The 22,450-nt window shown below is 40.4% G+C and overlaps 1 protein-coding gene across 2 annotated transcripts; it reads right to left on the minus strand.

Moving 5' to 3' along the window:
* Window positions 1-10,936: 10,936 nt before the first annotated feature.
* On the minus strand, window positions 10,937-20,217 carry ARPC3 (actin related protein 2/3 complex subunit 3). 2 transcript variants are annotated; one of them, XM_069497073.1, is made up of 7 exons: window positions 20,128-20,217; window positions 17,915-18,014; window positions 14,944-15,020; window positions 13,303-13,371; window positions 12,331-12,457; window positions 11,904-11,995; window positions 10,937-11,409 (listed from the first exon to the last, which is right to left on the minus strand). In XM_069497073.1, the coding sequence occupies exons 1-7, from the start codon at window positions 20,131-20,133 to the stop codon at window positions 11,347-11,349; spliced, it is 534 nt and encodes a 177-aa protein (XP_069353174.1). In that variant the 5' UTR covers window positions 20,134-20,217; the 3' UTR covers window positions 10,937-11,346. The 2 variants fall into 2 exon arrangements, with proteins under 2 accessions (XP_069353174.1, XP_069353173.1); XM_069497072.1 differs by having other exon boundaries at window positions 10,945-11,409; window positions 11,904-11,998.
* Between the last annotated feature and the right edge of the window lie 2,233 nt (window positions 20,218-22,450).

Raw genomic sequence — 22,450 nt, forward strand, 5'->3', positions numbered from 1 at the left:
AAAAAAATACTAACATGAATATGCCTTTCTTTTTTGATGAAAAAAATTAAAAATTAACAAATGAATAAATATTAACATGAATAAATATAAAAACATTGAGTCAATAAAGAAAGTTGTAGACTGAGTCATTCTATATCATTTAAACAAAGTTTGAAAACATACAAGAAATACTAAATGTTGTTTAAGAATATATTCATAATTAGAAAAAGTATAAAAAAATTTCACAGAGATGATAAACACCAAAATCAGATTGGAAGTTACATAGGGAATGTGGTGGGGAAAGGATATATAGGAGTTTCAACTGTGGGAAAATATTAACAGCTAATAAAGTTAAGTGGTTAAGATACATGTTATTTTTTACATTGTCCTTCAGAAATGGCACTGGGTAGTGGCCAAGAGGATAGACAGAGGTACTAGATTGCCTGGGTTTAAAACCCATTTTTGCCACTTAGTATCTTAATTAGAAGCCTAACTTGACTTCTCTGGACCTCAGTCACCCCATCTGTGAAATGGGGATGATGATAGTACCTATTTTATGGGATTGTTGTAAAGATTAAATTAATTCATGGGAGAAAGCCTACTGGGGCAGGATAGTGGAAGTGATTCACAACAGGGTATAGGTAAGAAATGGGTTTATTATCTGTAGTGGATTTAAAAACAATAATAAAATGAAACAATAGTCTGCCTTTTTTTTTTTTTTTTTTTTTGAGATGGCATCTCACTATGTTGCCCAGGCTGGTCTCAAACGCCTAGCCTTAAGCAATCCTCCTGCCTTGGCCTTCCAACGTGCTGGGATTACAGGCATGAGCCACCACACTGGCCTAAAATCTTGTTTTCAATTGACACATAATAATTTTACATATTTACGAGGTACAGTGTAGTGCTTCAATACATGTATACATGTATTGAAAAATTAAATCAGGGTATTTAGCATATCCATCCCCTCATACAGTTATCATTTCTTTGTCGGGAGAACATTCAAAATCCTCTCTTCTAGCTGTTTTGAAGTATACAAATACAGTATTGTTAACAGGAGTCACTCTACCCTGTAATAAAACATCAGAATTTATTCCTCTTATCTAACAGTAACTTTGGACCCCTTCACCAATCTCTTTATCCCACCCTACCCCCAACCCTCCCCAGCCTCTGGTAACCATTATTCTATTCTCTACTTCTATGAGATCAATTTCTTTAGATTCCATATACAAGTGAGATCATGCTTAACAAAATATCCTCCAGTTTCATCCACATTGCCACAGATATTTTTGTGGCTAAATAGTATTCCATTGTGTATATGCACCACATTTTCTTCATCCATTCATCCGTTGATGGACACTTAGGTAGATTCCATGTCTTGGCTTTTATGAATGGTGCTACAATGAACACGGGAGCGCAGGTATCCTTTTGATATACTGATTTGCTTTCTTTTGGATAAATACCCAGTGGTGGGGTTGCTGAATTTCAAATGGCATTTTTAAATGGCATTTTCTGTAATGAAAAATTTCAAATATATTTAACAACAGAAATATTAGTGTATTAAGTCTCCATGAACCCATCATCTGGCTTCGATAATTATCTGTTCATGACGAAACACGTTTCCTTTGAATCCCCTGGCAGTTTCCCTTCTGACCCTCCAAATAATTTGGAAGTAAATTCCAGATTTTAGGTAATTTTTTTAGATTTTATATAATTTCATACATGAATATTTCAGTATTCTCTAAAAGGGAAAGACTCCTTGTGAAACAAAACAATAAAACCATGATCACATCTGAAAACAAACAATAGTAATTCCTCAATATCATCAGCTATCTAGTCATTGTTCATATTATCTCATAATTTTGCTGTTTTACTGTTGGTTTACTTGAATCTGGACTCAAAAAAGGTCCATTCTTGCAGTTAGTTGGTACATCTCTTAAAATATATAGGTTCCTCTTCTCTTTTCTTTCCCCTTGCAATTTATTTCTTGAAGAATAAGATGGTGTTTAAAGCAGTGCAACTGGATAAGATCACCAAGATGGTGAATATCATTAGAAAAGAGGTTTGAAGACCCAGTAGTCAATAAAACAGGTCAATTTTAACAACTGGTGAGAGGTAAGCCATAATTAGTAGCCTTTGCCAATTTCTTTTTTTTTTTAATTAATTATTATTATTTATTTTATTTATTTATTCATTTATTTAGAGACACAATCGCACTCCGTTGCTCAGGCTAGAGTGCCATAGCATCAGCCTAGCTCACAGCAACCTCAAACTCCTGTGTTCAAGTGATCCTCCTGCTTCAGCCTCCCCAATAGCTGGGACTACAGGCTCGAGCCACCACGTCTGGCTAATTTTTTCTATTTTTTGGTTGCCTGGCTAATTTTTCTCTATTTTTAGTAGAGATGGGGTCTCGCTCTTGCTCAGGCTGGTCTCAAACTCCTGAGCTCAAGCGATCCTCTGGCCTCGGCCTCCCAGTGTTGGAATTACAGGGGTGAGCCACCTTGCCCGGCTGCCTTTGCCAATTTCTATGGTATAAACATCCTTACTATGGCCAATTGTAAGCTGCCAACTGCGTAACAACTGGCTGACAAATTTCCTTAAAATGTAACAGTTGGCTCTCTCTGCTTGGGCCAGCCTAAGCACATCACTGGCCCTAGGGCATCCCACCAGCAAGAGGTCTTGGAGAAGAGGAGAAACGTGCAACAGAGACTGAGAAGGAATGGCCAGTGAGGTGGGGAGGACAGAAAGAGAGGTTGGTGTTCTGGAAGCCACATGAAGCATGTGGTTCCAAGAAGGTGGGAGTAATCAACTTCATGAAGTGCCGGTGAGAGGTCAAGTAAGATGCACATGGCCACAGTATTTAGCAATGTGGAGGTCATCGGTGATCTTGACAAGAGCATTGCAGTGGAGTTTTGGTCAAGAGAGAGTGGAGGAGATCGATGTGAGACAGTGCAGATAGAAAATGCTTTTGAGTTTTGCTGCAGAGCAGTGGTTCTCAACTGGGGGTGATTATGCCCCCAAGGGGTCATTTGGCAATGTCTGGAGACAGGGGTGCGGCGGGGGTCACCTCCAGCATGTAGGGGTAGAAACTAGATGCTAAACATCCTGCAATGCACAGGACAGCTCCCTACAGCAAAGTGGAGCAGAAATTTAAATTTATACATTTAAATATCCATTCTAAAATGTCAAAATGTCAAGGCTGAGAAGCCTTGTAAAGGGAGGGAGGAAGTGGGTGGTAGCAGGTGGGAAAAATAGAGGATTTTTTTTTCAGATGGGAGAAATAACATGTTTTTATGCTAATGGAATGAAGGAGAACATATCATATATCACTGACTAAATGGTAGGAGAAAAGTTGATAATTCCTGTAAAGAAATAGTGCTAAAACACACTGTGGGACTGATAAACCCACACAAAGAATGCATGAAGCAAAAAATATTTATAGAGAATGAATACACAGGCAAAGGTGAATCTACCTCCTCCGGTAATGTTTTTATTTTCATCTTGAAATAATTCAAGGTGAATTATTACTTCATTTTGAAAATTAATTAACCAAAAAGAGGATAAGTTCTATGGTTAAGTCTCATTAACCTGATGTAAGTCAGATCATGCTAATATCAGTAACATTCAAAGCGCATGGCCAGCGTTAAACTAACTTGGACACACAGGAGCTATATCCAAGGGAACAAGGCCTCCTCTTCCTCATGGTATTATCTTCTAAAATGACAATTTTGGAACTGGAGGGCACTTGAGAAGTTATCTCATTTTCATTCTTCATTTTATATGAGGAAACTGAGGCCCTGGCATGGTAACAGGCCGTGGACCTTTAGGTAAGCCGAGTAACAGATGCAGAATGACGTGGACCTCGTGGAGCGTTGAATCAAATACGGTGGAGGAACAGTTTATATATGTAAATGTTCTGCTCCACTTAAGTTTATCTCTAAATGTCCAGCAGGCTCCCAAGAATGAAAATCTTTCCCAGCTGTATGAGACATTTTTCTTAGATCTGTCTTTTGTACAGGGGGAAAATTGCTCTAAGGGAAACATTACTTAACATCCCGTAAGTGTCTGCTGGCAGCGATGGGCTTCCTTTCAGTGGAAAAGTAACTTCAGGACAAAGACTTTGCCTGAACAACTGCAGGCAATATATACGGCCATCTTTCTGACCAATTTCCCTCTCTTCAGCAATTCTGGGGTTCCAAGATGTCCAGGTTGGCATTTTATTTGTGAAATAGACAAGTAAGCACAGAGCCCTCAGACACAAATGCAAAGCCAGGAGAGCTTGCCCCAGTCAGAGTTCAACTGCCATGAAGTTTCCTGGAGACTTTTGTATGTGAACAGCCCCCTCCAAGAAACTCCTGTGAGTCCCACACTTAACTAACCAATCTCTTATTTCTTGGGCTGATTCTTTTTTGATTCCTTTTTTCTTTCTGATTCTTAAATGCTGATTTAGCTCAAGGATCTGATTCCGTCTCCTAATTCCACAAGAACCTCCAGTCTCTCCAGTTTTTATTTCTACTCCTGATCTTTCGCGTGTATTTCTGTTCACTCAGGCCATCAGCTGCCTCCTCAAATTCAATGTGCTTGGCACTAAACTCATCTCTCACTGCCCTTCAAAGGACTCCAAGCCCGACTACCTATTCTAGAAGTTTGCCCGGCACAATCTCAGTTTATGCCTGCTGTCTCAGCAGAATTAATCACAGCATGCTCTTTCATGCTAAAGAGCTTGGGGCACAAGTTATATAGCCATCCAAACATATTTCCATCAAAGGCACTGCTATTTCCCAACTCACCTGGACTCAAAATCTCAACCTAACTTTCAGCTGCTAAGTCCAGTGCAGTAGAATTTTATTTTAGAGCGTCTCTCAAATCTCCCTTTATTTTTACATACTTAGTAGCATTCACCAAGCAATTACACATCTGGATCACTAATAAAGCTTTTATTCCCTGATAATTCTGCCTCCCATCTCTCTACCCTCCAAACCATCAGATGCATTGTAACTTGATCTCATAAAAATCTTGATTTTATCCTTATTGTCCCTTTGCTTGAAAATTTATTTAGTAAGTCAGTTTTCTCAACTGTAAAATTATCTGCTTGAAAATTCTGGGCCAGGTGAGGTGACTCTCACCTGTAATCCTAGCACTCTGGGAGGTGAGATGGGAAAGTAGCTTGAGGTCAGGAGTTTGAGACCAACGTGAGCAACATAGCAAGACCCCTGTATCTACAAAAAATACAAAAATTAGCTGGGCATCATGGCACAGGCCTGTAGTCCCAGCTGCTTGGGTGGCTGAGGCAGGAGGATCGCTTGAGCCCAGGAGTTTGAGGCTGCAGTGAGCTGTGACGATGCCACTGCACTCTACCTGGGGTAGAGTGTTTCTTCATGTCTATCTTGTTATACATGTTTCACATCTTGTTAAGGTTCTGGAGAGCACAGACCACATTTATATTTCTCGTACATCTTTTCAATAGTGGGCATGGTGTGACAAACAGAGCAACTACCAGTCTTGTTGCATGAATGAATCACTGAAAAACACGGTGTTGCAAAGTGACCATATTTTGGCTGAGTGGGCCAGCTCTGGATTCAAACGTACTAGGTTTAATTGCCAATTCTTCCAACTTCCAGGTGTGTGAGTTTGGGCGAGTTATTTAATTTCTATAACCTCAGCTTCTTCATCTGGAAAAGGGGATAGTCTTGCATCTGCCACATAAGGTTTCTGCAAGGGTTAAATAGGATTTTAAAATGTAAATTGCTTAGCATACAGCCAGATCACCTGTAAATTGGAGCTGCAGAGTTAAAGCAAAGTGGAAAATCATGATGGATGATTTATCTTAACATCAACACAGAGCAGATGTGGCCCTAAAATTACACTCTCCTAATGGCATGGTCTTCCAAACATTTATAAACAAAAATGAAGGGGAAACAAACCAAATGGCTTTGGTGTAATAGTATTACATCCCTTTCTGGACACAGCTCCAAACTTTTTTATTAAGGGCTTCAGTACTAATGATTTTGGGGAAAAGGAAAATGCAGAATAAAAAATTCACATAGATCTTGTTCAGGTATTTCCATGTACTGTAATCTTTCTACACATATCATAGTGATTAGAGGCATATTAAAATGATGAATGTGAACAGGACACTTAAGAAAAAACAAGGTGATTCATCCTCACACTGTTTTTGGATAATTTGATTTTTTAAAAATGTGATCTTCTATCTTTTTGTTTTGTAAGGTGATCTCAAAGGACCTTTCTAGCTGCATTTATTTATCACTAGAGACAGGATCTTACTGTGTTGCCCAGCTTGGTCTCAAATTCCTGGCTGCTAGCGACCCTCCCACCTCAGCCTCCCAAAGTGCTGAGATTACAGGCATGAGCCACTATACCTGGCCTCTATCTTTTTTTTAAAAAGTATTTTTTTTCCCTTGGTTAAGGTAACTTGATGTACAACTCAGAATGCATAGTCCTTGTAATCTCTCCTGCACCAAGATAATCACTGTTAACAGTTTGGTGTATGTGCTCCCAGTTTTTCCTGTAGTACATACAATTAAATAAACAAGAATGGGATCATACTACAATACTGCCTCAACTTTTTTTACTCAATGATGTATCCTAAGAAATCTTTCTGTGACGGGACAGATAAGATCATTGTTTTTAATATCTGGATCATATTTAATTTTGTGGCTGTATTATAATTTATTTAATTCCTCATTGAGAGATGGCAGAATTATTTTCAGGGGTGTGTGTGCGTGCATGCGTGTGCGTTTTTCCAGCATTCAACAATGATTGAAGTTGAGTCGCTGGATCAAAAAGAATGAACATTTAAAAATTGGATAACTATTATTAAATTGCCTTCTCTAAAAAATTGTACTTTGTAATAATCTTTTTTAATGTCAGCATTACATTTTGATTAAGCTGTATTTTTAAATCCGTTAAACTATACTTCACGTATAATTTATTCTAAATCCTTTGGAAATTGTTTTCTCATATATAATAAAAACCAGAACAGGACAAAATACCTACTATTTTAAAGACTCCGGAAGCCAGGTGCCCAGCTCCTATGGCCTGTGCGCCCCCTGTTGGCACTGAATGAAACAGGCCCCAGAGTATGTTGGTTTTCCATCCACAATTTTTTCAAAAAACATATTTGTTAAAAACAAACCTTTAATCTTGAAATGAATCACTGAGGATTTCTTTCCTTCTTTCTTTTTGATATCTCTGAGTCTGTAGCAGAAGTTCCAACATGGCCGGGTGTAATGGCTCATGCTTGTAATCCTAGCATTAGGGAGACCGAGGTAGGGGGATCGCTTGAACTCAGGAGTTCCAGACCCATGTCTCTACCAAAAATAAAAAAAAAATTATCCAGGCATGGTGGCACCTGCCCGTAGTCCCAGCTACTCAGGAGGCTGAGGCAGGAGGATCACTTGAGCCCAGGAGTCTGAGGTTGCAGTGAGCTATCATGATGCCACACTGCACTCTAGCTGTAGCAACAGAGAGAGACTGTGTCTCAAACAAACAACAACAACAACAAAAAAGTTCCAGTCCAAACACTCAAAACCTGAAAGAGAAAAACCTCAGCTGGAGCAAGGAATGGTGGCACATGCCTGTAGTCCCAGCTACTCAGGAGGCTGAGGCAGGAGGCCATTTGAGGCCAGGGGTTCAAGGCTATAACCAGGCCTTTGAGTAGCCACTGCACTCCAGCCTGGGTAACATGGCGAGACTCGGTCTTTAAAAATTGTAAAACAAACCCACAAACGATCCAACGACAGCTCTCTTTTGGCTTCAAGATGGCTGCTTCTCTTTCTACGTCCTTTAGCACTATCTGAGACTTCCAGGATGCTATCTTAGTCATCACAGGACCTGCCGCACAGGGTTTAACTGTTATCTATGGAGTAAGACTTTACACATCCATCCTTTTGAGTATGTGAACTGTTTGTACTCGTATTAATTAGTCCATAACACACGTCTTCAGTGAACAGATGCTCAAGAGCATTTAACTCACACATTAAAATTACTCTGCCCATAAAACCAAAGTGGAAATACTTTGGTCACTCAAGTAACACTGTAAAGCTCCAGTTTTAATAAAAATTTAAACTAGTTTTGCTCCTATATAGTCTTCTCTTTGTCCTTAATAACACAACACAAATAATGAAGGTGGCAGCCACATGCCCAGTTAAAATGTCCCCTTTTCCAGACTCCCTTCTAGCTAGAGGCCTATGAGACACAAGAACAAGTCTCTGGGTAGGATTTCTGGGCAGGGTCATTTTCAGGCAGTACTCAGCCGCTACCCCCTTCAGCCTCTTGCTTTCCCCCTTTTCTTCCTGCCACACCTACAGATATAGGAGCCATCTTGACACCATGAGGGTGACAGCCACATGCAAAGCAGGGTGCAGAGGAAAAGAGGAAGAGCCGGGGAAAAGAGGAAGTGACATCCTTAAGTGGCTCCATTCTGAGGCTACTTCTAGATCGAAAAACAAAACCACCAAGGCACTATTTTTGTACTTGTGACCAAATATAATCCCAACATAGATACTAAAACAATTGCCTCTTAAAAGCCGAACACCTAAATGTCCAACATAGATGGCACTGCAATAACTTTATGTCCAAAGGGCTCAAGGCACTTCCTGAAATATTAATTTACTACTTTAATATACTAGTAAATATGTGGTCCCATAAGTTTTTGGAAGAACTCCCATAATAGCTACTTCCATGAGCCAAATAATGAAAACGTTTTATTATTTTATTTAAAAAAATTTTTTAGAGACAGGGTCTCTCTCTGTCATCCAGGCTGGAGTGCAGTGGTGCAATCAGAGCTCACTGTAACCTGGAACTTCTGGGTTCAAACAATCCTCTTTTCTTAGCCTTCCGTGTAGCTGGGACTGCAGACACATGCCACCATCCCTGGCTATTTTTTTCTGTTTTTTAAGAGACTGGGGTCTCTTATGTTGCCCTGGCTGGTCTTGAACCCCTGGCCTCAAGTGATCCCACCTCAGCCTTCCGAGTTGTTGGAATTACAGGTGTGGGCCACTGTGCTGGGCATCAACTGACAGACGAGGAAGCCAAGACAATTAGATGGGGAAAAGAACAGTCTTTTTGACAAATGACTCTGGGACAAGTGGATAGCCACAGGCAAAAGAACGAAACTGGATCCTTACCTCATTTCCTATATAAAAATTAACTCAGAATGGGTCAAAGACCTAAAGGTAAGAGCTAAAAGGATAAACACTTAGGAAAAAACATAGGCATAATTTGACACTTTATTTATTTATTTTTTTTGAGACAGAGTCTCACTCTGTTGCCCAGGCTAGAGTGAGTGCCGTGGCGTCAGCCTAGCTCACAGCAACCTCAAACTCCTGAGCTCAAGCGATCCTCCTGTCTCAGCCTCCCGAGTAGCTGGGACTACAGGCATGCACCACCATGCCCAGCTAATTTTTTCTATATATATTTTTAGCTGTCCATATAATTTCTTTCTATTTTTAGTAGAGATGGGGTCTCGCTCTTGCTCAGGCTGGTCTCGAACTCCTGAGCTCAAACGATCCGCCCACCTCGGCCTCCCAGAGTGCTAGGATCACAGGCGTGAGCCACCGCGCCCGGCCCAATTTGACACTTTGGATTAGGCAATGGTTTCTTAGATTTGACACCAAAAGCACAAGCAACCAAAGAAAAAATAGACAAACGGGACTTCACCAAAATTAAAAACCTTTGTGCTTAGAAGGACACCATCAAGAAATTGAAAAAACAACCCAAAGAATGAGAGAGAATTTCTGCAAATCATCCTTCTGAGAAGGGTTACTGGTATTCAGAACGTATAAAGAACTATAATTCAGCAACAAAAAGACAAATAAGCCAAGTGAAAAATGGGCAAGGGATCTGAATGAACATTTATTTCTCCAAAGAAGATGGCCAACATCCACATGAAAAGGTGCCCAGCATCATTAGTCATTAGAGGAACACAAATCAAAACCACAAGGAGACTCCACTTCATACCACAGCAAAAAACAAATAGCAAGTGTGGGTGAGGATGTGGGGAAATTAGAACTGCCCTGCGTTGCTGGTGGGAATGTAACAAGGCAGCTGCTGTAGGAAAAAGTCTGACAGTGCTGTGGAAAGTTAAACACAAAGTTTCCCTGTGACTCAGCAATTCCATTCCCAGGTTTAACCAAAAGAAATGAAAACATATGTTCACAAAAAATTTGTACGCAAATGTTCTTGGCAACACTGTTGCCAAAAAGTAGAAATAACCCAAACATCCGTCAACTGATGAATGGATAAAACAAAACGCAGTGTATCCATATAACGGGATATTACTTGGCCATAAAAAAGGAATGAAGTTCTGATACATGCTACATGGATAATCCTCAAAGACATTTATGCTAAATTAAAGAAGCCAGATACAAAATGACATTGTTTGATTCCATTTATATGAGATACCTAGAATAAGCAAATTCAGAGAAGGAAAGTAGATTAGAGGTTACCAGGAGCTGGGAGTTATAATTACCAGGAACTTAAGGGTTATAGTTTCCATTTTGTGTAATGAAAAAATTTTGGAAATATATAGTAATGATAGGTGTACAACATTGTGAATATAATTAATGCCACTGAATTGTACACTTTAAAAAGTACATGATTTATTTTTACACTTTAAAAAATGGTTAAAATGGGAAATATTGTGTTATGTATAGTTTTATCGCGCGCGCACACACACACACACACACACACACACAAAGAAAGGAAAAGAAGAGAGATAGAGAAGTACTGGTACCTGCTATAACATGGGTGAACTTGGAAAACATTAGGTGAAGAAAGCCAGACCCAAAAGGCCACATATTGAATTGTTCTATTTATATGAATTATCCCAAATAAATAAATCTGTAGAGACAGATAGTAGGTTAGTAATAGGGGGAGGGCTGAGAGGGAGAAGAAGGGTTGGGAAGAAATGTGGGGTGACTGCTAAAGAGTACATCTTTTTCGGGTGATGAAAATGCTCTGGAATTTAGGGGTGATGGTTACAAAACTTCTATATACTAAAAAAGTGAACTGTACATTTTAAGAGTACTATGGTATGTGAATTTTACTCGAAACAATTTTAAGTGAGTGTCTAAGATGAACAATAAAGTTTTTCTGACATGAAATGTTAGAAATTTTTTTTATTACTTGTCCGTATTAAGCACCAGCTTAAGACTGCAGAAAACTTCTATCACCGTTGACAACGTGCTGTCCCCTCCCCCACCCGAATTCTTGATCAAAAGCTTTTTGAGTACAGACAGCTCTTCTCTCTTCTGTAGAAAACTTTATGAAATAAAGGCAAAAAACTGTGTACATCTCGCTGGAAAATGCTGCCCAGGGCTCTGGCCACGGTGGCTGTCCCGGCTCCCTTCACTGTCCAGGTCCTGAAAGACTCTTGTTCATGAACTGTCTCTTCACAAAGCAAGTCCACCACTAACAAGGAAATGAACAGTGGGGGTCAAATCACAATGCAATTTGAAGGCAAAGTCAGAATTCAAATTTATTAAATAATAAAATTTAATATTAGTATGGCATCTCTTACATTATAAACTTCTCCGAGGCACATGTAAAAAATTTTTTTAAACTTACAGGTCACTCAAAATGACAATAGTATTAATGTAATACATACAAGATATCTCACACAAAAAACCTGTTCTATGGGTTTACAATGCCCTGGCATAAGAATACACAACTAAAATTTTATTATATGTAATTCATTATTCAGTGTGACTCAGTGAACTCCTATCACATTCTAGGCACATACTCAAAGTCAAGCAACACTGCAACACAGAAACTAAAAAATATTTAATTGAAAATATTTTTAATAATAAAAAATATTCTCGCGATGGAAGACCTTAGTGTGTTTAATGGTGGCTACAGGATAAAAGGTAATTTACCAATTAAATAGGCAAAAAAGAGGGTCTTACCTTGCTGGGTTTATCATTCTGAGGGTCAAAAACTTTCTCACAAAGTCTCAGTCCAGTCTCTTGCCTTAGCTGTTGTAAGTAGGCTCTCATCACTTCTACAACAGAATAAAAAAAGTACAATTAAGAATATATCCCAAATGCGCTGGTTGCAGGTCTGGACACTGACCTTACCAATACATTTTTGTACACTCGAACAGGATAAGAAACAGAAATGACAGTCCAAATGGTTTTATAACTATATTCAATTTGCTTCAACAGATTTTCTTCATGTTACAATCATTGCCGAGAACCTTTTGTGAAAGTGACTAGTTAGGTAATGTACTCTCCATCTGTGTGTTAGTCAAGGCAAGAAAAGGAGGCAGGCAGAAAGTCAAATGGAGAAAATCTTCTTGTGCCAGGAGAGAAAGGATGGAGACCCTGTTCTTACCATCTTCCTGTTTGTTTGCAGGTTTGGCATAAATTGCATTAAGTGGAAAACCAGGCTCTCCAGGAATAGGAAAATTAGTGATTCCCAGTGTATACATTTCTTTCTCGCCTTGGCTTTTGGAATTGCACTAAAAAAAAAAAAAAAAAAAAAATTATACACACACATATTTTACAGGGAAAGGAATAATAATGTTTAAATTGCAAATTTTTAGTCTAAGTATTAACACCTAAGGCTGGGGTAAAACATTTTTGGTGCCCAAATCTGCAATCAATAAAGCCTGTGAACCCCTTCTCCTAACAATGTTTCAAATGAATAAAATAAATAGAATTAAGAGAAACCAATTATAGTAAAATACAATTAAAATATTAAAAACCAATTTATGACATAGTCACACATGTGTTCTTGATTAATGCACTAAATAGTACGATTTAGCAGTGGGCCTAATAACTAAATTTTGAACTAGTGATGCTTACAAACAAAATTTCAAAATATCTTCTAATGTAATTAAAAATACCATGAATTCTTCTGGGGAAAAGTCACAGGTATTATTATTAATACTGTGGGTTGTTGCCTACATTAATAATTGAAATAAATGCTAAATTTCAGTTAGAAGTTAACTGAAGGAAAAATACAATTTTTTTCCCCACTTAAGTTCATGGACCCTTGAATTAATCCTTGGACCCCAGGTTAAGAACCCCTGAGTTAGGGGCTTAAAGGAATTTCTTTGTCAAGATTTCTGTCTTGAGAAAATACATGCAAAGCCTTAAAACACCAATACCTTTATCTTCGTGCTAGTCAACTACACTATGAGTCCAGAGAACTGCATTCATATTTTCCTCCTAAGTCCACGCTCTAAGCGAGAGGAAATATTTTCTATTTATTCTTAGAATCTCAAGAAATCCAGATGGTTAGGAGGGTAAATACCCATCAGTAATTTGCTTTCTTGATATATGATCATCCAAGTTTAATTACCTTTTGGAGTTTCTTTAGACACTCAGAAATGTAGAGAGTTATATATATCAAGGTCCTATCAGCTTCATTCTACAGGGAGGAAAAGAAAACTTAAAAAACAGTCCTCATCAAAACATAACAATCTCATGCAATGAATGAATTCAATCTTTATCTTTTGATTATCTACTGAAAACTGAGATATAGCACTGCTACTATAGCATCAAAAATTCCCACTCCCCAAATGCACAATCTTCTCAGACTCCTTTTCTGTCCCTGGCTCCAGGGAGGAGCCACCAGCTTCCACCCTGAGCTGTGTGGGAACTCCCCTGGCGCTGGCTTCCTGAGGGGCTGTGCCAACAGCCCCTCACTCTGTGTAGGAAGGAGAATTAACAAAGCTGCCTGGAAAGCCTGAGGCACACCATATGGTTGGCTAATTTTTAAAAACCCTTTCATTTCAGGATCTCTGCCGAGAACAGAAACATTCATTACTCTGAAGGAGGAAGCAATTATTTCACATGTGACTGTAAAGAGCTCCATAAGCCCAACACCTTGACCTCACAAAAGAAAGACGTGGAGAAGATGAATGGATGTTGATCAGATGTGGCACGAACTTCAGGTCCAATTTTACATAGATTTATAGGCAAAAAACCCTAAAAAAAACTATACATTCCTTATTTTTTTTAAGACATTACCATATATGGGAAAGAATGAAATGTGGCAGAATTGTCATATTTATGTATACCTATTACAATATAACACTTGGTAGACCACCCATTAGATACAGAAAACACTCTATTAACACCACAAAATATTTAGACTACAATTCGTGCACCAAAAGCCTACAAATAAAGATTTCACACCCTGTCTGATCCCAAAAGGTCAAAGTTTGGCAAGGAGGGGTTGAAACTGTGTATTTTAGAATACCACTGAGAAAATTCGTTGACATTCCTTGTAACTTGTTCACAGGAGGAGCACAGAGAACTTTTTTGGTTTTCATTTTCCCCTCTCCTTTTCTGCCACCACTTCTACCTTCCCCTTGACCACCCACCGCACAGGAACTAACAGCAGAAAGGGAGAAAAGGAGGTTCAGGGAAGGATCAGGGTCATTCAAGCTTACTTCTCCATCTCAGGTCCAGGACATGGAAGCACGTTACAAAAAAAAAATAACAGCATGTAGGATTTTTTTGGTTGTGGATTAGTCCCAAACAAAACACAGGGCTGGCACATAATAGGTGCTAAATTAATGTTGAATAAATAAAGATGTATCGAGACCCGGAGTTAGCAAACTTTCTCTGTAAAGGGCAGAGAGTGAATATTTTAGGCTTTGTGGGCCATATAGTCTTTGTCACAATTACTCAACTCTGCTGCTGTGGTGTGAAAGCAGCCATAGATAACATATAAACAATAAAACTTTATTTACAAAAAGAAGTGGTGGGCTAGATTTGGCCCTCAGGTTATGGTTTACCAACCCCAGGTGTAGATTGTGGAAGAAAAAAGATAGAAACTAATATTTATACAGAGTCCAACATTAGGCACTGTTCTGAAATTTAAAAATCACAAGCTCATATCATTTTATTTTCTCCTCACAGCAAACCCTGACTGCAAGGTAGATATTATCCCCATCAGAAAACTAAGTTATACATTAAAAGCTCTGTAATTTACCTTAATTTCATAGTTTTTAAAGAAGACATTGGCCTTGAAGTAATAGATGGCTTCATCCACAATATCTGTATCTTTTGCTAAGCAGGACACAAGGGGAAGGAAAACAGAGAACATTAGCCCAATGCAAAAAACATGAAAGGTATAAAGTAAAAAATTCCAGCCAGGCACTGTGGCTCACATTTGTAATTCCAACACTTTGGGAAACTGATGAGTTTGAGACCAGCCTGGGCAACACTTCAAGAACTGGTCTTTACAAAAGATAGTGGCATGCGTTTCTAGTCCCAGCTACTTGGGAGGCTGAGGTGGGAGGATCACTTGAGCCAAGAAATTTGATGTTACAGCGAGCTATGGTCAAGCCAATACTCCAGCTTGGGAGACAGAGTGAGATCTTGCTTTGTTTTGTTTTGTTTTTTAAAAATGAAGTCCAAGCTCAACGGTCAACAGTTTTGGAGATGGATAAAATGAAATGAGGCTACTGAAATATAAAGTCTTTAGAAATAATTTCTAGAAAAATAAGTAGATGGTTTATTTTTATAGCTTTATGGTTTTTGTAAAAATTACACATGCTCATCAGAAAAAGAAATTCAATCAATACAAAAGAAATTTTTGGTTGTCACCCTAAATGCCACTACCCAGAAATAACTACTATTAATACCTGGTGAACATCATTCGAGATCTCTCTCCATGTATTTATAGACTAAGACATACATAGACTAACAAAATGCTTTTTCTTAAAAAGTATTCAATATAATTTTATTTGAACTTACATACTGTAGTTTCAGGGGGAAAAAGTCTCCATTATTTAGGAACATGCTGGGGTTCAGATAGACATCTTTCTTTTTATAAAAACTATGACTTAAAATATACTTGTACCAGCTGTTCTAGGTGGTTATAGACTGAGAAAAGCCAGAAATACTGTCTTGACAAAGACAGATCTCATTACATAATTTCTCTGGCAATTTTTGTTTCCTTTTTTTAATTTTGAAAAGGTCAAAATCCCAGGGTCTTGATATCCGGCAGCTGGTTTCAGCAATGCCGAGACAGTTATTTATATTTCTTGTCTGTGACTGCTATCCCTCTCACGCAGCAGAAATGCACAGTAACTCTGAAGCTTTAGTACTCTGCAATTCAGTTGTCTTCATCCCAGCTCAAGAATTTCAACAGAACTCTAACTCTAGACTTGTGTTCCTTCCCATCTATTTTCTTATCTGTGAACAGAAAACTTCCTCAGAGGATTCTATAGTGTTTACAAAAACCAGCTAGTTCTTCTAAATGCAATGCTGGCAGGCGGTGGAGGCCATAGGATTCAGAACCTAGAAGAATACTCGGCACACAAAGGCATTCAAGAGATACCTACTGAATATAAATGATTCGATTAATGCTAAGTTATTCAGCTCACAGCACAGGCTCCACTCCAATTCAGTTCTAATCCAGTCTCCTGGGGAACAGCAACAAGGTCATTCCTTGTGTACAGAAACCATAAAGATCTGGTTTCTTAGGGTATCATTTTCCCTTTGGGACTAAAAAATTGCAAAAGTGGTAATCAGATTTATTCCATTCTGACTCAACTGCATCTTATGATATACTACATAGTATTTGTAACTATCTGAAAGCATTCTTCACAAGGAATCTGAACCAACACTGATTCTTATTCTTTCTTTGCACTGTAATTTTTTTTGGAGACAAGGTCTCACTCTGTCACCCAGGCTGGAGTGCACTGGCCTGATCACAGCTCACTGCAACCTAGAACCCCTGGGCTCATGCAATCCTCCTGCCTCAGCCTTCCAAGTGTCTGGGACTACAGGCATGTGCCACCACACCTGGCTATTATTCTTCAAAATTTTTTAGAGACAGGGTCTCACTATGTTGCTCAGGCTGGTCTCAAACTCCTGTCCTCAAGCAATCCTCTGGACTCAGCCTCCCAAAGTGCTGGGATTACAGGCCTGAGCCACCACGCCTGGCCATGTAATTCTTATGTTATTTTTCTTCCTTCCCAGTCTCTTTTTTTATCTGTTCCTTTTTCTCAGAATCAAGTAAAGACTGTGGTGACTCACCAAACTTATTAAGTTTCCTGAGCTTTCAACTAGTGTTAAAAACAAAATTAAATTAAGAAGAGGTCAGGTCAAATAGCCTGGCAGAGGAAAGGAGACAGGACCAGCACAGCAATGGTAATTATAACTATGGTCTTGGAAACCATGAATGGAACTCAGTTTAGACCCTTGCTGGGTGCATGGAAACCATATCTAATATAATACAAATTACAGTGTTGGCAGAACATCTCAGAATGTGTCAGAAGAGTCTTGGACAGTGTCTGAAAAAGAATAGGGCTTTCTGAACAGTAAAATGTATTTCATAAAGCAGAGTACCAAAAAACAAAACAAAACAAAACAAAACAAAAAAAACCCAAGAAACAAAGCAAAGAAATAAAATTTAGAAAAGTGAGAATAGAAATGAGTCATGTTACCTAGTGCACTCAAGATTTAAGACTGAGGTTATTGCTAAAAATGAAGATCCGGAAGAATGGATAGGAAGCAGATTTAGATGGGGAAGAAATAAAATATTTTTTGTTTGTGTTTTCCAGCTTGATGACAGAGAAAGGATGAGACACAGCATTCTACAGTGGCAGCAGCAGTAGATGAGTTCGAAAGAACTGATAGTAATTACAGGAATAGTGTCCAGAATTAAGCACATTTCCTCTCTCCTCACAATAAAATATCCTGGAGAAATTAAAGCATTAATATGGTTTCCTATTTTTTATTAGTCCCAAGTATTCTGAGTTTCAAGAATTTCCTATTAAATGCAACATATAACCATGATCTTGAAAGGTCTAGAATGTAGTATCTATCAAGCAAACAGAATTTTTGACCAATCTGAGACAGAAGACCGAGCTAAGAATTTCCCTGATTTGATAATGTCAGAGGGTTGCTGGGCATTTCATACCAAAATTTGAAAGTAATGGGTTTACACTTACTCTCTCTAGGGGCAGGTCCTTTGAACTGACTTCTGATAGGTAACAGTGCCATGTTTCCAATGAGTTTGGTGTCAGGGTCCATGAGGGAAGAGTGGTAAGCCTGCAGAGGCAAGGCAGGAAAGAATATAGAAGCAGAAATACAGCAAATGTCGCTGGGGCAGACAACTACATTCCCCCAAAGGAAAAAAAGAGTAACCCACCCGAGATTAACGAGGCGAGGGAGAGGAAGGAATGGTAGCAGCACTGTGCTGGAGCTGCCTCTTTCTGGCTCACCAATTGTTAAATTTTCATGAATTTTGCAAGCGGTTGTTAAACACAGCCATTCTCAAAAATTATACAAATTTACAATTAAATAAATTATATTAAAAACAAAGGTAACAAGTACTCATCACTTCCTAAATTTTTAAAATTACATTTTACTGTTGTCTATGTTCTTCAGGTTATTATAGAGGAAATACTATTAATGGGGTGCCACTGGGCATCTCTTCCAATTCCACGTTCAGTGACATCACACTGGTACCTAGTAGGAGTATTTCCACTACAGAAAGGCAAACGCCATATAAATGAGGGCACTACCCTCCAGGTAAACCAGGACCCAAGCACTAGCGTTTCAGCTCTGCCACTTCCTGGCTTTATGTCTTTGACCAAGACATCACTTTTCTTCTCTTAGCCTGTTTCCAAATTTGTAAAATGAGGATGTATACTGCCTTCAGTGAGTTAAGGGACGGGGGAAAATTACATTTATGAGAGCAATTTGTATGCTGATTCCTAGTTCTGCTTTTTACAAGACAACACTGAGCCCATTCACGTATTCATTCATTCACCAAATGATTGCTAAGCACGTGCTATGTGCAAGACACTGTGATATGGTATATACAGACCAGTATGACTCTCATCCTTGAAGAACTTTCAGGCTAATGGAGAAGGCAGACACAAAATAAGTAATCACAAGGTAAGTCCAGGGTGCTCTATGTGCAACTAGAATCAGCAAAGAACTTTTAAAGAGTCCTGGCTTAAAATCTGGCTTTATCACTAGTATGCAACCTTGTGCAAGTTACTTAAATTCTCTGAGCCACAGTTGCCTCTTCTGCAAAATAGGAATGATAGCATCTACTTCATAGGGTCCGTGTGAGGATCAAACGGGATATTTTATAAAGTGTGTAGCTCAGGGCCTGCCCGGCACTCCTCAGGAGTCAAATAGTAACTGTGGAATTCATCAGATATATATCTCTATACCTTGCTCCTTTTCATCACAGGTATCCTTTATGTAAAGCAGCCTCCACCCTCCCCTTCACCAGTGAACTGTCTTGCTATTCATCTCTTTCCTCCGTAGCATTTGTCACTATCTGAAACTATCAGCATCTCCTTTACTCATGTTTACACTTTTATTGTCTTGTCTCCTCTCCCCTCAAGAGTAGGGATTTGTTGGTCTTATTCACTGCTGCAATATTGCTCCGCTATAGATGCTCAGTAATGTTTGCTGAATGTAATCACATGTCACCGAACCACCTTTTTCCTAATCCGCAAGATGGAGACCATGATGGTGATATATCTCCCCCACAGCTCGGCTGTCAGAAATTAAGGACAATCAGACCATCATCAATTTTTACTCCCACTCAGATGCACACGAAAACGGAAACATTTGGAAGTCAGGCGCCGACCTTGACTCTGAGGGCCCTAAATCCAGCTGGCTCTGGGGGTGGCCGCCACTGCCGGGGCGACACAGGAGTCCGGGAAGTGGGTTTTGACAGATGACAAACAGCAGGCGGACCCGTCCCCTGGGGCGGAGGAGGAAGTGGGCCCGACAGGAAAAAGAGAAGCTGGACTGTAGACTTGAAAAATGAAAAATAAGCGCAGCCCTTGGCTTGGCGGCTCTAGTGAGGTTTTGGGAACCCTGCCGGACTCGGGGGGAGTAGAAGAGGCGAGAGAAAGAGTTGGGATCGTAGAGAAGGTGCCGGGAAGGGCTGAGGCGGCCTCCTCACACACCCCGGGCCCCTGGCCCCATCCAGCCGTGCCCCCCGCCTCCCAAGGCTGACAGCCCAGGGGCCGCCCCAGTCCTACAGCGACAGGCCCCCTCCTCCCCTCGTCTCTCTCCTTCTCAGGTCCCCGCTTCCTCTCCGCCTTCCTCAGCCCGCTTCTCTTGGCTCACGCACGATTTCCAGCGCTTCCCCCCAATCCCCGCCATCTCCCCACCCCCCAGCTCGAACCCTCACCGGCATCTCAGCGGTGCTCGGGTCTCAACCCAGCTGAGCAGGATCGGGTCAGAGCGCGGCGCTTCCGGTCTGCGGGCCCAGGCGGGGTAGGCGGAAGTGAGCCGGAAGGGGAGGGCGAGGGAAGGACGCGGCGCTTCCGGCCTTGCTGTCCAGCGGCTGGCTGCTGCGGCTGCGCGGATCTGAAGGCGCGCCAGGTGCTCGACCACTAGGCGGGGCTCTGAGTGTCGCACATGCGTACTGCGCATGTGGACTAGCGATGGGTCTTGGAATCGGAGAATCCCAGCGATCAATCGCCTCCTTGGTTTTTGTTTTTTTTTTTCTAAATATCACCTTTCCAGTGAAGCATTCCCTGGTCATAGTATTTAAAATTCAACCCCAGTTCAGCCCCCTGCCTTGTTCTTCTCTCCCGCTTTTTTTCCTTAGTTCCTATGATTATCTTATTAACTTTTGGTATCTGTCGCCTGTGTGCTCATCCATGTGAACGTCAAAGAGGCAGCGATTCTGTCCGTTTTGTTCACTGCTGTATCTCCTGCGCATACACAGCGATGGTACATGGTAAGCATCAGTAAATATTTGACTGAATGAATGAACCCCGCCTCCCCCACCCCCCGCTTTTAAAAATGGGGAAATAGCCTGGTGTGGCGGCATGCGTCTGTAATCCCAGCTACTCAGGAGGCTGAGTTCGAGGTTGCAGGGAGCTATGATCGCACCGCTGCACTCCAGCCTGGGCGACAGAGCGAGGCCCCGTCTCAATAATAATATAAATTTATTTTTTAAGCTAGTCATAATTTAGCAATGGGGATTGTATACCAACTTTAGTGACAACTAATGTTAATAAATTCTGATAACCACTACCATCGCACAGGCCAATAATAATACTTTTAAAAGTTAAAAAAATAAAAATGGGGAAACAGAAGAGCACACAAAAGAAGCGATTTGTGCATTATTCTGTACTGCAATTCCTCGTGTAATGGATGAGAAAGTGGTCTCTGGGTTTGAATCCAGCTCCAACATATACTAGGTGTGTAATGTTGGGCAAGTTAATTGACTTCATTGTGCCTCAGTTCTTCCCCTGGAAATGGAGGTGACAGTACTTACCTCCTAGTTTTGTGAGGATGAAATGAATTACATATAAAGTGCTTAGAACTCATGCCTAAGAGCATACTGGAAGCTCAGGAGTTTTTAACCTATCACTAGAAAGCACCTCATAGTAAAAGCCAAGTTCATTGCTGCCTCAGAGCCATTTCTTCTACCAGTTACTCAGCCTGGAATACTCTGCCCCACCATGTTCCCACATCTGAATTCTCACATAGGTAGGTTTCTGGCCAAATAGCACCTTTTAAAGGCCAGGACTTTTTTGACCAAGAGCCCAAAGTAGCCCCTTGGTCACTTTCCATTTCATCTGTTTTCTTCCCCTCCCTTGTCAGAGGTTTCCTTGCTCGAGGTTAGTCTCACAGGCCAGCGTGGCAGCCCCATGAGAGTAAGGCCTTGTCTGCCCTGAGCATCCCCATCCTATTGCCAGTGCCTGGCATGCACAGAACCTCGGTAAATTTGTGTGAAGAGTCATGACAGCCTTGCCTATGAGACTGAAATCCTTGGAGATGGAAACTGTCAGATTCATCTCTGAAACCCCCAGTGTCCAGAAGGGAAGGCAACAGAATCTGGCCCTTCACTTCTCCCCTACAGGCACATACCAGACTCTTCAGAAGCTAAGGGAGGGAGGTACATGAGGAGTAGTAAGGAAGGCAAGTAAAAAGTTTCCTCTTCTTTCTTCTCCCACGTGACAATAAAGTTTCTAAGAATTAGTGACACTGGGAGATCAGGTGTTTCCACACTTACCATGCTCTAAGGGTCACAGGAAAGTCCTCTAGCAGCCCAGCACATCCCCATGTTGCCTACTCATCACGTTCTTCCCTGATTGGCCCTGTGAGAACAGCTCACACCAATGCACCATGGTATAGATACCCGACTCTTCCCTCTAGCCTAGATCCCAGGCACAAGCTACCACTGATCCCCATGGGTCCTCACATTTTGCTTCTTTAATTAAAATGGATCAAATTCAACACTGCATGTGTACTTCTGCTATCTAGGCCCAAGAATTAAAACTTTAACCTGAGTTGCAGGTTTTCTATAAGGGCTTAATTTGTATCAGCTGGAAAATCTGTCACCAGATGACCAATGGAGGCTGGGCCTGTTATGAGGATTAAATGAAAGATTATGCAAAATGCTTCCTTGCACAATGCCTTAATATACGAGATTCAGCCTTGCTTTAGTAGGGCCTGGAGCATGACGGGTGCCAGTTGACAGACTACTATTCCCTGGG

This window comes from Eulemur rufifrons, chromosome 21, assembly GCF_041146395.1.
Source record: "Eulemur rufifrons isolate Redbay chromosome 21, OSU_ERuf_1, whole genome shotgun sequence".
Lineage (NCBI taxonomy): Eukaryota > Metazoa > Chordata > Mammalia > Primates > Lemuridae > Eulemur > Eulemur rufifrons.